Genomic DNA, 12,865 nt, shown 5'->3' with positions numbered 1-12,865 from the left:
GATTTAAAATCACCGAAGCGTTGTTAGTGAGTCACCCACAGTCCTTGACAGCCAAGGTGCTGCTCCTTTGACAGTGGCCTGCAGTGACAGGACAACAATCTGTGCTGAGAAAGTAAATGGATCGGCTCTGGAGCCCACACCCCAACCCTGGGGGGCAGTGTGTCACACACATTTACTTTGGTTGAGCATCTGAGGCAAGAGATGTTGCCCAAGGCGTCAGCACTAGCACACTCTAGAGCAGGACTTCATGTCCCGGGTCCTGTCCCCACTGCGTGACCACATGCTCCAACTGAAGCCCAGGGTACCTCAATCCCTGACTTTCCCATCTTATGTGGGAAATGGTTTTGTTTCCTTTCATTTTTTTTCTCTTCTTCTTCTCAATTTGGTTTTATATATAACCACGTGTTTCAAAAGCACCAAATCGTAGAAGGGAATTGGCTGACGAGTGTAAGGCTACTTAGGAGAGGAAGGGTTCATGGCAGCGGGTGGTTGGGAGTTATAGTCTACAGTGGCAGAGAAGCCATGGCAGTGAGGGCTCGAGGTGCTGGGTGCAGCAGAGCAGAGAGATGATTGCTGTTGTCCAGCTTCCACTCTCCTTTCTCTTCAGTCCAGGATTGGTTCCGCCCACACCTCCATTACTCTCACCCTAAGGAGAGTTTCTATAGTGATTCTAGAGTCTGGCAAGTTGAATCTCTCCTTGAAGTGCTTTGCCCATTTCTTCTTGGCCATTGATCTTTTCCTCTCCAATCAATATAAGCTTGGAACAACACGGAGTCCCCAGCAGGAGACATTTACTGCCTGTGAAACATTGTAACGCATTTGCCAGCTTGCTGTTGGCTTCTCACTTAGCCTATGTCGTCTTTGCATGGTTTTGTCCTTCTTAGTTTTGGAGGTCATGAAAATATATTCAGTGGAGTTTACTGAACATCTCTTATGGGTCCTGGACTCTTGAGTCACAACTGATAAAGCCTCCTAAGTTCGTGAAAGGCTTGGGATTTTCACACCAATCATACAGATGATTTTAGTTCGTGCTTCCTTTCTAGATCGTGAATGGCTAGAGTCCCTTAACTGTACTATCCCTAATTTGGCAAATTATCACACAAGAAATTAACTGAGGTGATGTACTGAGGGTGTCACAGGTGTGTGACCCGGAAATATTTCCCTCCCCATCTCAAATCCTTATCTTAGGAGCAAGGCACACAGAAGAAAACAACCTCATTGTAACATCTATGGCTATCTTTTCCAGGCAAGTAGCCCTGATGCCACCAGCCCCACTGGACCACAGCCAGGTGACCAGCATCAGGAAGATAGTGGAAAAGCCCCCAAGGAAAACCCAGGAGACTGGAAGATGCAATCCCGTAAAAGGACTCAAACGCTCCCCAACCGGAAGTGTTTCCTGACATCCGCATTCCAAGGCACCACTAGCAGCAAACTGGAAATCTTTAAAAATGAGTTCTGGTCTCCATCTTCAGAGGCTAAGGCAGGAGAAGGGCACAGGAGAACTATGTCTCAAGACTTGCGCCACCTTTCCAATGACCAGAGGACTTCTACCTATGATAATGTCCCCAACCCACCAGTGTCCCAAGGGAACCCAGCAGGTGAACTCTCTCCCCCTGCCAGTGACTCTAAGAGAGATGCTCCTGTCAGCACAGACTCTGAAATGGAGTCTGGAAGCAAGAACTCTGGCGAGGAAGACCCTGATTCTTTGCAGAGGACGGTCCAGCACCTGCAAAAGGAAATAGAAGCTCAGAAGCAGATGTATGAGGAACAGATTAAAAAGTAAGTCATGTGCAGAGCGCCAAGTGTACTTGACTTCTGTGTTTAGAAGGAAGGACCTTCCAAAAGGTCACAGTATAAAATATTTCAGGGGACAGAGCAATTTATCTGTAGCAGCCAACCCTAATAAAGGACAGAGGGAGAGAGATGAGACAGGTAAGTTAGTGACAAGCCTACACGTCTGATGAGATCCATGGACAAGTAGCTATGAAGCCCACGTGGTCTTAAGGGTGAATATGTGTAACCGAGTTAGGGACTTTCCTTCATGCTCCCTGTATGCTTTCAGGCCTGACCATCTCGTATTGAACAACAGTTGGCCTGCTGGTCTTTGTGTAGGGTTGAGGTCTTGTGGGCTTTCCCCTATTCACGTCGCAATGTTTACATTTGGGCGGCCATGTTGGTGAGGCTTTAGCTTCTGCATGATAGGAAATGGGATCCCAAGGCAAACTCCCTCCTTGTCTGACTCTTAACGATCTTTCTCCTCCTTCCTTCACAATGTTCTCTGAGCCTCAGGTGTGGGAGTGTTTTATAGATTTATCCACTGGGGTTAGGACCCACAACTCTGCATTTTGATTGGTTATGGTTTTCTGTGATGGCTTTTGTTTCAAAGAGGGAAGCTTCCTTGATGAGGGGTGAAGGCTACTCTTACCTGTGGGTTTCAGGAGAAATTAGATTGTTGTTAGGGATTATGCTGGTCTAGTAAAGTAGGCTCTGAGATCCATGACTTCACTAGCCCTCAGTGGTTAGCTAGGCTTCTGTACCGGGCATGGTTTCCCTCTTGTCGGGTGAGTCTTATGGTTAACTAGCCGATGGTTACTGCTTAGGTGTGTGTGACACTATAGCACCTTTAGGGTTGTCATACCATGTTGGTCATTGTGGTGGTCCCCTCCCCATTTTTCTTCCCTCGCAAATTCTTTCTCAGAGAGGTAACCTTGTCCAACTTGACACACAGGAAACTTGTCATAATGAGAATAATAGGCTTTCATATTTATGGATACTTTTATTAAGATTTAGGTACCAGAAAGAAAGACTATTGTGAGTCTCTATCTGTTGTTTCATAAAGGAGGATGATGGCTCTTGAGCAAAACATGTTCTTTGTCTGATAACCTGAAATCAACCATTTGTGGAGTTATATGACATCTGTGACACCTTATCAGGTAGCAAATCAGTCTCAGAGAAGGCTCTCAGTGTGCCCTAGCCTGAATGCCAGTGAGGAGCAAGAGAAGGACTGCCATGGAGATGTCTGCTATTCCCGAATACATCAATCAGGGTCTCTGAGTCGCCCATTAGCCCATCCATGGCAGAGGAAGGACAATTAGCAGATTGGCAATGCCTTCTAATTCAATCCACATAGGAAGCACCCCATTTATCAGAAGAATCAGGGGCTCCAGAAGTATCAACACATTCTTGAAGGCCACACATCTGATTAGTGCAAGGCTGGGTTTTGAACCTTGAACCCAGGTCAGCCCGGCTCTCAAGTCCATGTAGATTCTATTCTGCACTGCATTCCAACACAGCATCCCACTTTCCCCAAGCCAGGAGGGAGTTAAAAGCCGGAGAAAAGATTGAATCTATAAAGTGAGGCTCTGGAGGAATGAGGAAAAGTACCATAGGAAAAGCAAGACAGACAGGGGCAGGCACAGCTCTGATGGTCCACAGAGAGCCAGCCCTTGAACACAGAACCTGAGGCTATGTTCCCAGATGAGAACTCATGTCTGCAGATGATCATGGGCAGGCTGCTTGGGGAGGAGGTGGACTAGTAGTCACAGAATGAGCTTGGGGAGGAGGACAGCACCCAGAGGATGAAGTTCTGAAGCAAATTTCCAATCACACAAATTGAATTTCACCCACAGATCAGAAATTTCCTCTCTAGGCTTGAATAATAGACTGTGTTCATCCACTTCTAAGGTTTAGTTCCACACAGCTTGGGAGAGCACCTGGGACTGTATTGGATTTTAGCCAGTAGCAATGAATGTCATGAAAATTCAGGAAACTTATAGTTCACCTACCCCCAAGCAGGATTTAGAATTATAGTGGAATCCCTGGTCTCCAAAGTATGTTTCCCTTCACTTTTCCAAATCCTGGCCCCAGGAGGGTCTTGGCTAGGAAGGGCTTTGGTCCAGGATGCCTAGCCACTGGAGTAGAGTAGAGAGGCACGTGTGCAGAGATGTCGAGGGTCTAGAATGTGGAGAATCCATAACTTAGTAGCTGAACTAGGCAGAACACAAGGTGCTATACAGTGGAAACACAGATCCATTACAGATGACTCCTTCTTTCAAATATTTTGTCTGTTTAAAGATATGATACAATACATAAACTGACATGAAACACGGTAACCCAGGAGGTGTCACCAGGGTTAACACCTTAACAGCGGGGCTCTGGGTGCTTTGGGGATTGGAGTTTTCTGTGACGTCTTCTCTTGGAAGGAAGAACATACACAAGAGGCAATGGCTGGACTGACATCATGTGTCTCAGAAGGGCAAAGGGACAAGAGGTCGTGAACGTGGGTGGAAGGCTGTGGAGGAAGGGTTTAGAGTTAATACTCTGCTGTTCCCTCGGTTTCCCTCCTTGCAGCCTGGAGAAGGAAAATTACGATGTCTGGGCTAAGGTGGTGAGGCTCAATGAAGAACTGGAGAGGGAGAGGAAGAAATTCGCAGCCCTGGAAATCAGCCTTCGAAATGTGGAGCGCTCCCGAGAGGACGTTGAGAAGAGGAACAGAGTCTTGGAAGAAGAAGTCAAGGAGTTTGTGAAATCAATGGAGAAGTCCAAGACGAAGACCGATGCTTAAGGGTTTGAGTCATGTGATAGGGACAGTCAACTCCACCCCATTTCTTCATGTTCCTAATGAGCAGGAAGCAGGATCACCTCCTAGGATGGACATGGTATCTGGGGGGTGTGCCACAATCCTGAGCAAGTAAATGGAAGATGAGAGAGCCGGAACTCGCCAGGACACCTGTGACCATGTGCTGTGCTCAAAGGGTTGTGTTATTCCACTGTGGGAAGAGTGAACTGTAGTCTTCCAGTGCACGACCAGCTCCAAAGGAGACATTTAAGGTGTGTGACATCTCAGGACCCCAGGCCAGAGCTAGGCAAAGGCCTCAGTTTTTCATTTTCTATGTGGCTGACTTGTGTGGTCAGATGGCTCTGGTCAGCTCTGGAACATGGACAGAAAATGATACTTAGCTCTCCAGTGCTAACCAAGTGAGGGCTGCTTGGAGAGGCTGGACTGTTGGGACCAGAATCAAATAATATTTATGAAAGCAAAATTGGTGGGAAAAGTATATATTCAAATAAAGAAAACAGAAAACAAGAATTGAGCGAGGATGTTGACAGTCTATGAAACACTTTGATTAGAATTAGTAAAAGGGGGTTGGAGAGTTGGCTCGGTGACTAAGAGCACTGACTGCCCTTTCAGAGGACCCAGCATCCACACTGTGGCTTAGAACCACAGTAGCTACAGTTCCAGGAGATCTGACACCCTCTGGGAGCATCATATATACATATGGTGTGCAAAGAGATATGCAAGCCAACACCTATACACATCAAATAAATAAACACATACATAAAAACAGTAAGAGGCATCTCTCGCCTGAAGCAGGTGGATCTTTTCTCATGGTCCATGGCTGTGTGACTAGGGCTGGGTTCCATCCTGAGTTACCCTCCAGTGGATCAAACTTGTCTGGAAGGCCTAAGAGCAAAGGTTTCCAACTAGGGGTGACTTTAGGAGTGTGGATTTGTACAGTGCAGAGTCAGGATAACTGGTTCTTATCATCATTGCTTTTGCTGTTACTTCACCAAAATGAAAATGAATTTATTTATTCTTTAGAGAGGGATCAGGCACTATTATCTGTTTTCTCAATTATACCTAATGTCACCTGCCTTGGCCATGGTTTATTGTTCAAAGTGGAAAAAGTACAGATAGGAGGCCCCAATGCCCTGAAGATGATTCTGATGGAGGAAGATTGTGTAGCGCATCACCACAGCACACAGCATCACCACAGCACACAGCATCACCACAGCACACAGCATCACCACAGCACAGCACAGCACAGCACAGCACAGCACAGCACAGCACAGCACAGCACAGCACAGCACAGCACAGCACAGAGCGTCATGTTTGGTACCTGCTTACAGAAGACAGAGGGGAGGGGCACTATTAAGAGGAACAGTGAATAAAAGCACCAGCTCACAAACCCGATCTGACTCACAAGAAATCCCTGGGACCCAAGTGCTGGAGGAGAAACCCAATTTCCCCCAACAAAGTTGTCCTTTGGCCTCCACACATGCCTGTGTAAATATGAATATATATATATATATATATATATATATACATGAGAGAGAGAGAGATCAGGTTTCCCAGGAACTGCTCTTCTGTAAACTGTAGTCACACCTTGGCACCATGCACAGGCCATCCGATTTGAATGGATGAGGGCCTGAAGCAGCTTCTGCTGGCACATGTCCTCCCTCACTGGCGGAGCAGTGTTGCGACTCCACATGGGATATTTTTCCTAAAACACAACGAAGGGTCCCTGGAGTCTCTTTCAAGGTCTGAAATATGGGAGTGTGAATTTGGCAGAGCCGGGCTGAGCAAAAGTGCTGTGTCTGAAACCCTTCCTGCTTCTGACTTAGCAGTGCCTCTCCCCCTTTTCTCACTGGTGCTGAGACAGCGGAGCAGCAACTCCACCTTTGGAAAAACTGGGCACGCAAGAGAGGGATCGGGACTCACATAAGGTTCTCTGTCAGGTCTGGGAGTCCCTGCCTACAGTAGAGGATTGTGGGAAATAGACTCTTTTCCAGCTACACCCCCACTTTCCCCTGTTCCCTCTTGTGTCAGCCTTGCCCTGCCCTCTGCCCACCACACTTCCTGTCCTGCCCAGTATTGGGCACGTATTGGTGCATATTTGTCCTAAGTGGAAGGCAAATGTTGTGATGTAGTGCTGTGTGTGTGTGTGTGTGTGTGTGTGTGTGTGTGTGTGTGTGTGTGTGTGCAAGGCTTTGTCTCTAACAATCTCTTTCTGGTGGAGATTTGGGCAGGCTGGGGACCTAGGGAGAGCAAGTGTGGCATTCCCAGTACAGAGCCTGCAACACTGGGATATAAGAAACGAACTCACTTGGTTGTCTGATGAACTTCCTTCAGCTCCGCTCAGGGAAATAAGACTCAGGAGACAGCTAGAGACTGGTAAGGAAGGAGACAAAGAGCTTCGGCAACTGCTGGCCGGGCTCCACAGGTTTCCAGGAAGATGCATGAGTACGCACACTGGGTAAACGTCTGAGCTCCACCACTTCCTGTGCAGATACCAGTGTAGCTAAAGTGGGTGGCTTTTAAAGGCATCATAAAAGGAGGAGGGGTTTCCCAGGATGGAGTGCTAGCTGTGCCAATCCCAGCTGGCATCTACCTGCAGCAGTAGACAGGGAAACTGAGGAACATGAACTGACTGACCAGTGTTTCCAAAGGGGAGGTGGGGAACCTACAACCCTCAGAGATTCTTAGCATCTTGCGAGGAGTCTTTCCTTCTAAACCTCAGTTGTGGACTGAAACCCACTGACGGGAGCTGCCGAATCACAGTTCAAGTGTCTCAGCTGGTCTTCAGTGTGAACTGGAACTCCAAAGAAGAAGGCTCTAATGCCAGTGAAGGAATCCCAGGCATCCTACTAGCAAGGAGAGGGCAAGCCGGCAGAGAGCAAAAGCTTCCTTCTTCTGCGTCCTTAGATAGGCCTCCAGCAGAAGGCATGGCCCAGATTAGAGATGGTCTTTCCACCTCAAAAGGTCTGGATTGAATATGTGTCTTTCCATCTCAAGATTTGGATTAAAGATGTGTCTTTCATTTCAAGATCTGTATTAAAGGTTTGTCTTCCCACCCCATAGATTAGAAGTAGATCTTCCTACTTCAAATGAAGCAAAGTCCCTTCATAGGTTTTTGGGTTTTAGTTAACTCCAGTTGTAGTCAAGTTGACAACCAAGTACACTTGTACACTTGACAGCCAGTACACTTTCCCGTAATTCAGGCTGTGAGGTGGGGAGAGCCACCCTAAGTGTAGGAGGTACCATTCCGTTGGCCGGAGGTCTGAACTGAATACAAAGGAGAAATGACCAATATTTATGAGCTGTTTTATGAGCCATCTCCCTACGGCTGACTAAGGTAAGAACTACCACGGCCACTAGAGGGAACACTTGGCCCATACTGCACACTCCGGCCACGGCCCGGAATCCAGAGCCAGGGTATCAGGCAAGCTTAGAACAGAGGCCAAGAGACAAGAGGCTACTCCCATGCAGTGTGAGCTCTCCTGTGCAGTGTGAACTCCTCCGTGCAGTGTGAGCTCTGGGAGTCCTATAACATGACAGCTCGTTTGGCATAAGGCATGTGGAGTCACTGCTCAACCTTCCTTCTGTAAACTCCTAGGTTTGAAGAACAGAGATGCAGATGTGTTTATTAGTAACATTATCTTGCTAATATTGGCCTCATTACTCGCCTATGAGACCCAGACAGTGTCTGTGTCACTGCATTAAACCTGGTGGAGAGATCTAGGTATGTGGAAGTTAATGATACTGGGGATTCCCGAACTGTATCAAGAGCAAACCTAGAGGAGCCCAGTGCTATTTTGCATTACATTTTAAAATGTACTTTATTATTTTTATTATGTGCTCATGTACATGTGTGTGAACGTGTCCTTACGTGCTACCGAGGACATGTAAAGGTCAAAAGGCAGCTTTTAGTTGTCTGCTCTCTCCTTTCGTGGTGGGATCAGAGGAGCAAATTTAGATCATCACGCAGACATGGGAAGGAAGCACCTCTATCCACTGAGCCATCTCACCAGCTCTCACTTCTGAGAGGAATTCAGTGACCCTTGACACCCACGGAAGGCAGGGAGGTAGTCTGCTGGCTGTGTGTTCTTGTAGCTTTGGTTGCCTTCCTTCCAGCAGAGCAAGCACTCACATACACAAAGCACATGGACAGAGAACAAGAACGGCAATGCTAAGTTCCAGGTCTGAGAAATCACACAGAACACAGCAAGAGCTCCCAGAATGGTGGTTATTTACAGATGAGAATCTAGGGCCATCGCTTTTCCTTCCATTTACATGTATTTATTCAGACAGCTACTAAGTCACTGAGGCCTAAGTTATTAAAGCATAGATAGCATAGATGCTTCCAGAGAGAGAGAGAGAGAGAGAGAGAGAGAGAGAGAGAGAGAGAGAGATCTGTCTGTAGAGGTCCATGGTAGATACATGGAAAGGATCCCCTGGTGCTGATGAGGGGGCTTCTGGGAGATGATGGCCTGGAGAGTTATTACCGTGGGTAAAAAGCAATGTGGAGAAGAAAGAGTTGGAGTCGGGCCAAGGATTCTGGAGGATAAATGAATACTCTGGAAGGGACATCTGTCAAACAGAAGTTCCTGGTCTTTATTGCTTAATTTATCATGCCACAGGCCAGGTTGCTCACCACCAATAGCCTGTGTAGCATTGGAGACGTTGTGAAGAAACAGAGCTATATATGTAAGGCAGAAATTCCAGGCTTGTCTCCATGTTAGGGGTATCCCCCAAAAAGAACTCTTTTAAAACACAGCATCTCACATATCCAAGACTGACCTTGTGCTCACCAGGTAACTGAAGATGGCCTTGAACTCCTGATCCTGCCTCCGCCTCCAGAGTCCTGGGATTACACGTGTACACCACTTTGTTTTATGTGGTGCTGGGGACTGGATTCAGGAGTTCCTGTGTGCCGGGTCAGTTCTCTACCAACTCAGCCACACCCCCAGCCTTTTGTATCTTGAGTCTTCTACATTTTCCCTCATGGATACCGAAATCTTTTCTCAGTATCCTTCTCGAGATCGGTAGGTTTGTGTGTTTAATCTTGGCTCCTTTGCCTTGCCATGGGGATGAACTAAATTGAGCTCGCTTAGCAAAGAGGCAGGAACAAACAGGGAATCTACATTGCCCACTTCATAAGGCTGTCATGAGGATTAAGCAAGGTGTCACCCTTGGAACTCTGCCTGGCACTTACTAAGAGCTTTAGTAAGTGTTAGATACTATTTTTTATTTTTATCTTAATCATTTTTATTCTGTCTCATCACCCTTTGCTGTGACAGCCAGGCGTACTGAGTAACCCTTTGCGTTCTCTCTGGGGCGGGCTTGCTATACACACTATACAATGCAGAAGAGGGGACCTTATTTTCCACAGAACCTGCAGGGGCAGATGAGTGCTGCAAATGGACAAGTGTCTCAGGGCATGAGAGCATAATGGATTTACAATAGCCTTAACACATATAATGGATTTACAATACCCTTGACTGAAATGGGCCTCACCGACAGCTGGTGATGCCCTGGAGGGATTGTGGACTACGAGGGTCTGCTTGGGTCACTCGATTACTCCATGGTAGTTAGGGAGAAGTAAAGAAGGCAGGAAGCAATGAGGATTCTGCCAAAGAGTACCACAGGCTATGGGACAAGCATTTACAACATGAGCCTCGAAGGACATTTCCGATTCCCACACTGACAGTGTGTTCATCAGTCTTGGTCAACAGAATCGCCATTCGGAACCAGCAGGAATCCCCCACACCTTCCTTCCCAGGAGAACTGCTTCTTCATGAAGCCGGTCGGTTTTGTTACTAGACGCATTTCTTGAACTCATTCTTTCCTGACTTCAGGCACCTGTACTACCTCACACTAGATCTTTATCTCATTTTTACCTCCTTTCTTCCTCCGACCTTCCTTCTCTCTCACCAGGGGAATCTGGAAGTTCCGGGAAAGAGACGGTCAAAGAGTCTGAACCACAACAGGCAGCTTCTGGGTCTGAAGTCACTGACCCACAGCTGTCTGGCTCTGGAATTCATGCGGGCAGCAGGAAACACTGCCAAGTATGTGCTATGAAGAGAAGGGCTGCTTCTCTGACAGGCTGAATGACTTGTATAATGAGACCAGGTTTGGGGGCATCTCCAGCCATTCTAACTCAGGGAATTCAGGTCTACTCTAGGCAGTGTTTTTAAGAACTTGGCAGAGCAATAAGAACACCAGGCAGTAAAAGAAACCATGTATTTGGGAAGACACATATCAATCTAGAGTGTAATGTGTTACACTGGGCAGGCACAGAGGCCCATGTGCCTAAGAATTGACCTGGTCCCAGGGTTCAGAGACTCTGTGCATGTGGAGACAGGAAAGATTGTACAGGTATGGAATTCCTACCGTAGGGAAGGAAAAGAATCATTCCTCCAAGAGAGGACCAGGGGATTCAACTTCCTCCCTCACTCAATTTAAAAATACTCTGGATGCTGGAAATAAGCAGAAGTGTTTCCCAATGAGACACCTTTACCTGATACCAACAACTTCTTTGAGGCCAACTCTTCATTACTTTTAATGCCAGGATATGTATCCCATAGGCTGATGTGTTCTAACAGCAGCGGTCCTTTGCAGGATAACTTTTGAAGAAACATCATATTTATCTTTGATATTCATTTATCTATCCATTGAACAAATAGTTATTGACTCCTATTCTACCAGGCACTGCACTGGGCATGCAGTGGTGTGTGAGCGATGAAAAGTCTCAGTGTCAGCCTTAGGGTAAAACTGAAACTTTAAGAGAATGTTTCAAGTTGAATGGTGTGACTTGTGGGCGCGGTAGTCAGCTCATGCTTCGGTAGTTCCCAGCCAGCCTGCTGTGAAGATGTTTCCTGGTCTCGGAGATCCATTCAGCCTCTCCAGGACGAAACTAGATGGAGTTTGAAGCCACATCTAACACAAATACTTAAATCTGAGTACTCAACAGGTGATAAAATGTTTTCAAGTCACCTGACCAAGAGCCAAACCCCACTTAACCGGTCATAGTAGAGTCTTAAGGAGAGATGCCAAGTGCCAAGACAACTAGGGAACGGCAATGAGAAACACACCAGGGAGCCCACTGAGACTGTGTTGTGTGTTCAGACACAGACCACTGAAGCCTCTCTCGCCATGACATCAATTCCCCTCATCTGTACAGCACTAAAGGAAATAGCCACCTCCGGTCCCAATTTTCTCTATGAATATGAGTTAACTGGAAGCCAAGAGGTCCACACAGAGGTCCACAATAAACCCACGGATGGCACTATGCTTCCTATAACCCTGACGCTCTTTTTCTTTTATTATTTGTAAGTGAAACGTCTCTGGACATCAAAGGGGGGATTCAAAAAGAAATATAAAGGAACTGTGAACCAAACTTGATTTCTGGAGGATAAGAAGGAAGACTTGAGGGGTAAAATCACTCCTCCGAGAACCCTGCCCACATTTTCCTACCTACTTGGGGGGTCTATGGCAGCTATTAGCTGCGTTTGCATAGCCGGGAACAAGAAAACTGACAAGCCAGGGAGGAAAGATCTATTTGGCTCATGGTTTTAACAGGACTCATCTATGGTTTCCTGGCTCCGTATGTTTGAGCCAAACATTGTGGTAATAGCAGCGCATAGCAGATAATAGCTGTTCATATCAAGTGGGAACAGACAGTAACAAGAAGTGGCCCAGTAGTCAGTCACTGGAAAATACCAGAGATTTCTCCTGTGTCTCTTTCTATGGGACTTTCACTGCCAGAGACCATTTCAGACCAATCCCTTGCCCTTCCAGAGTGCCTACTCCAGGAGGCTGAAATGACTTTGCTGTCATTGAGAGTGTTCAAAAGGAGGTCTCCAAGAACTCTGATGAACCCTGCTACACACACACACACACACACACACACACACACACACACACACACACACACAAGGGGTGGGGGAGGCAAAGGGGAGCGGAGAAGAGGAAGTTTTATGAAGAAGCTCATCCCATTAAAACCAATAATCAAGTAAGTTGGGGGTGCTGCTAATTCACTTGGGTAGCAAGCATGAAACTCTGGCCTCCATCCTCAACACTGCATGAAGCAGGCGCAGTGCACACACTCGTAATCTGAGCGCTTGGGGGATAGAGCTACAGTTCAGCAAGTTAAAGTCACCTTCAGCTGTATGGTGGGTTTGAGGTCAGCCTGGGCTACATGAGACCTTGTCAAAAACAAATATACGAATGTATGATAAGTCCTTTCCTGTGGGAAAAGAATAAAACCACGTCACAGGGAATCTGCTCATAAACCGAGGCAGT

At 46.9% G+C, this 12,865-nt stretch overlaps 1 protein-coding gene across 4 annotated transcripts in view; it reads left to right on the top strand.

Annotated features, from left to right (window-relative positions):
* Positions 1 to 5,656, top strand: part of Arhgap25 (Rho GTPase activating protein 25) — a 78,143-nt gene extending 72,487 nt beyond the window's left edge. For 3 of the 4 annotated variants that reach the window (XM_039108163.2, XM_063286534.1, XM_006236839.5), the window contains 2 exons: positions 1,247 to 1,779; positions 4,351 to 5,089. In XM_039108163.2, coding sequence (XP_038964091.1) covers positions 1,247 to 1,779; positions 4,351 to 4,564 — 747 coding nt within the window. In that variant the 3' untranslated portion in view covers positions 4,565 to 5,089. Of the gene's footprint in view, positions 1 to 1,246; positions 1,780 to 4,350 lie in introns of all 4 variants that reach the window. The other variant, NM_001109247.1, reaches the window with a different exon arrangement.
* The last annotated feature ends 7,209 nt before the right edge of the window (positions 5,657 to 12,865 follow it).

Source organism: Rattus norvegicus, chromosome 4, assembly GCF_036323735.1.
Source record: "Rattus norvegicus strain BN/NHsdMcwi chromosome 4, GRCr8, whole genome shotgun sequence".
Taxonomy (NCBI): domain Eukaryota; kingdom Metazoa; phylum Chordata; class Mammalia; order Rodentia; family Muridae; genus Rattus; species Rattus norvegicus.
The sequence above is the reverse complement of the archived record's forward strand: the minus strand, read 5'-3'. Positions and strand labels throughout refer to the sequence as shown.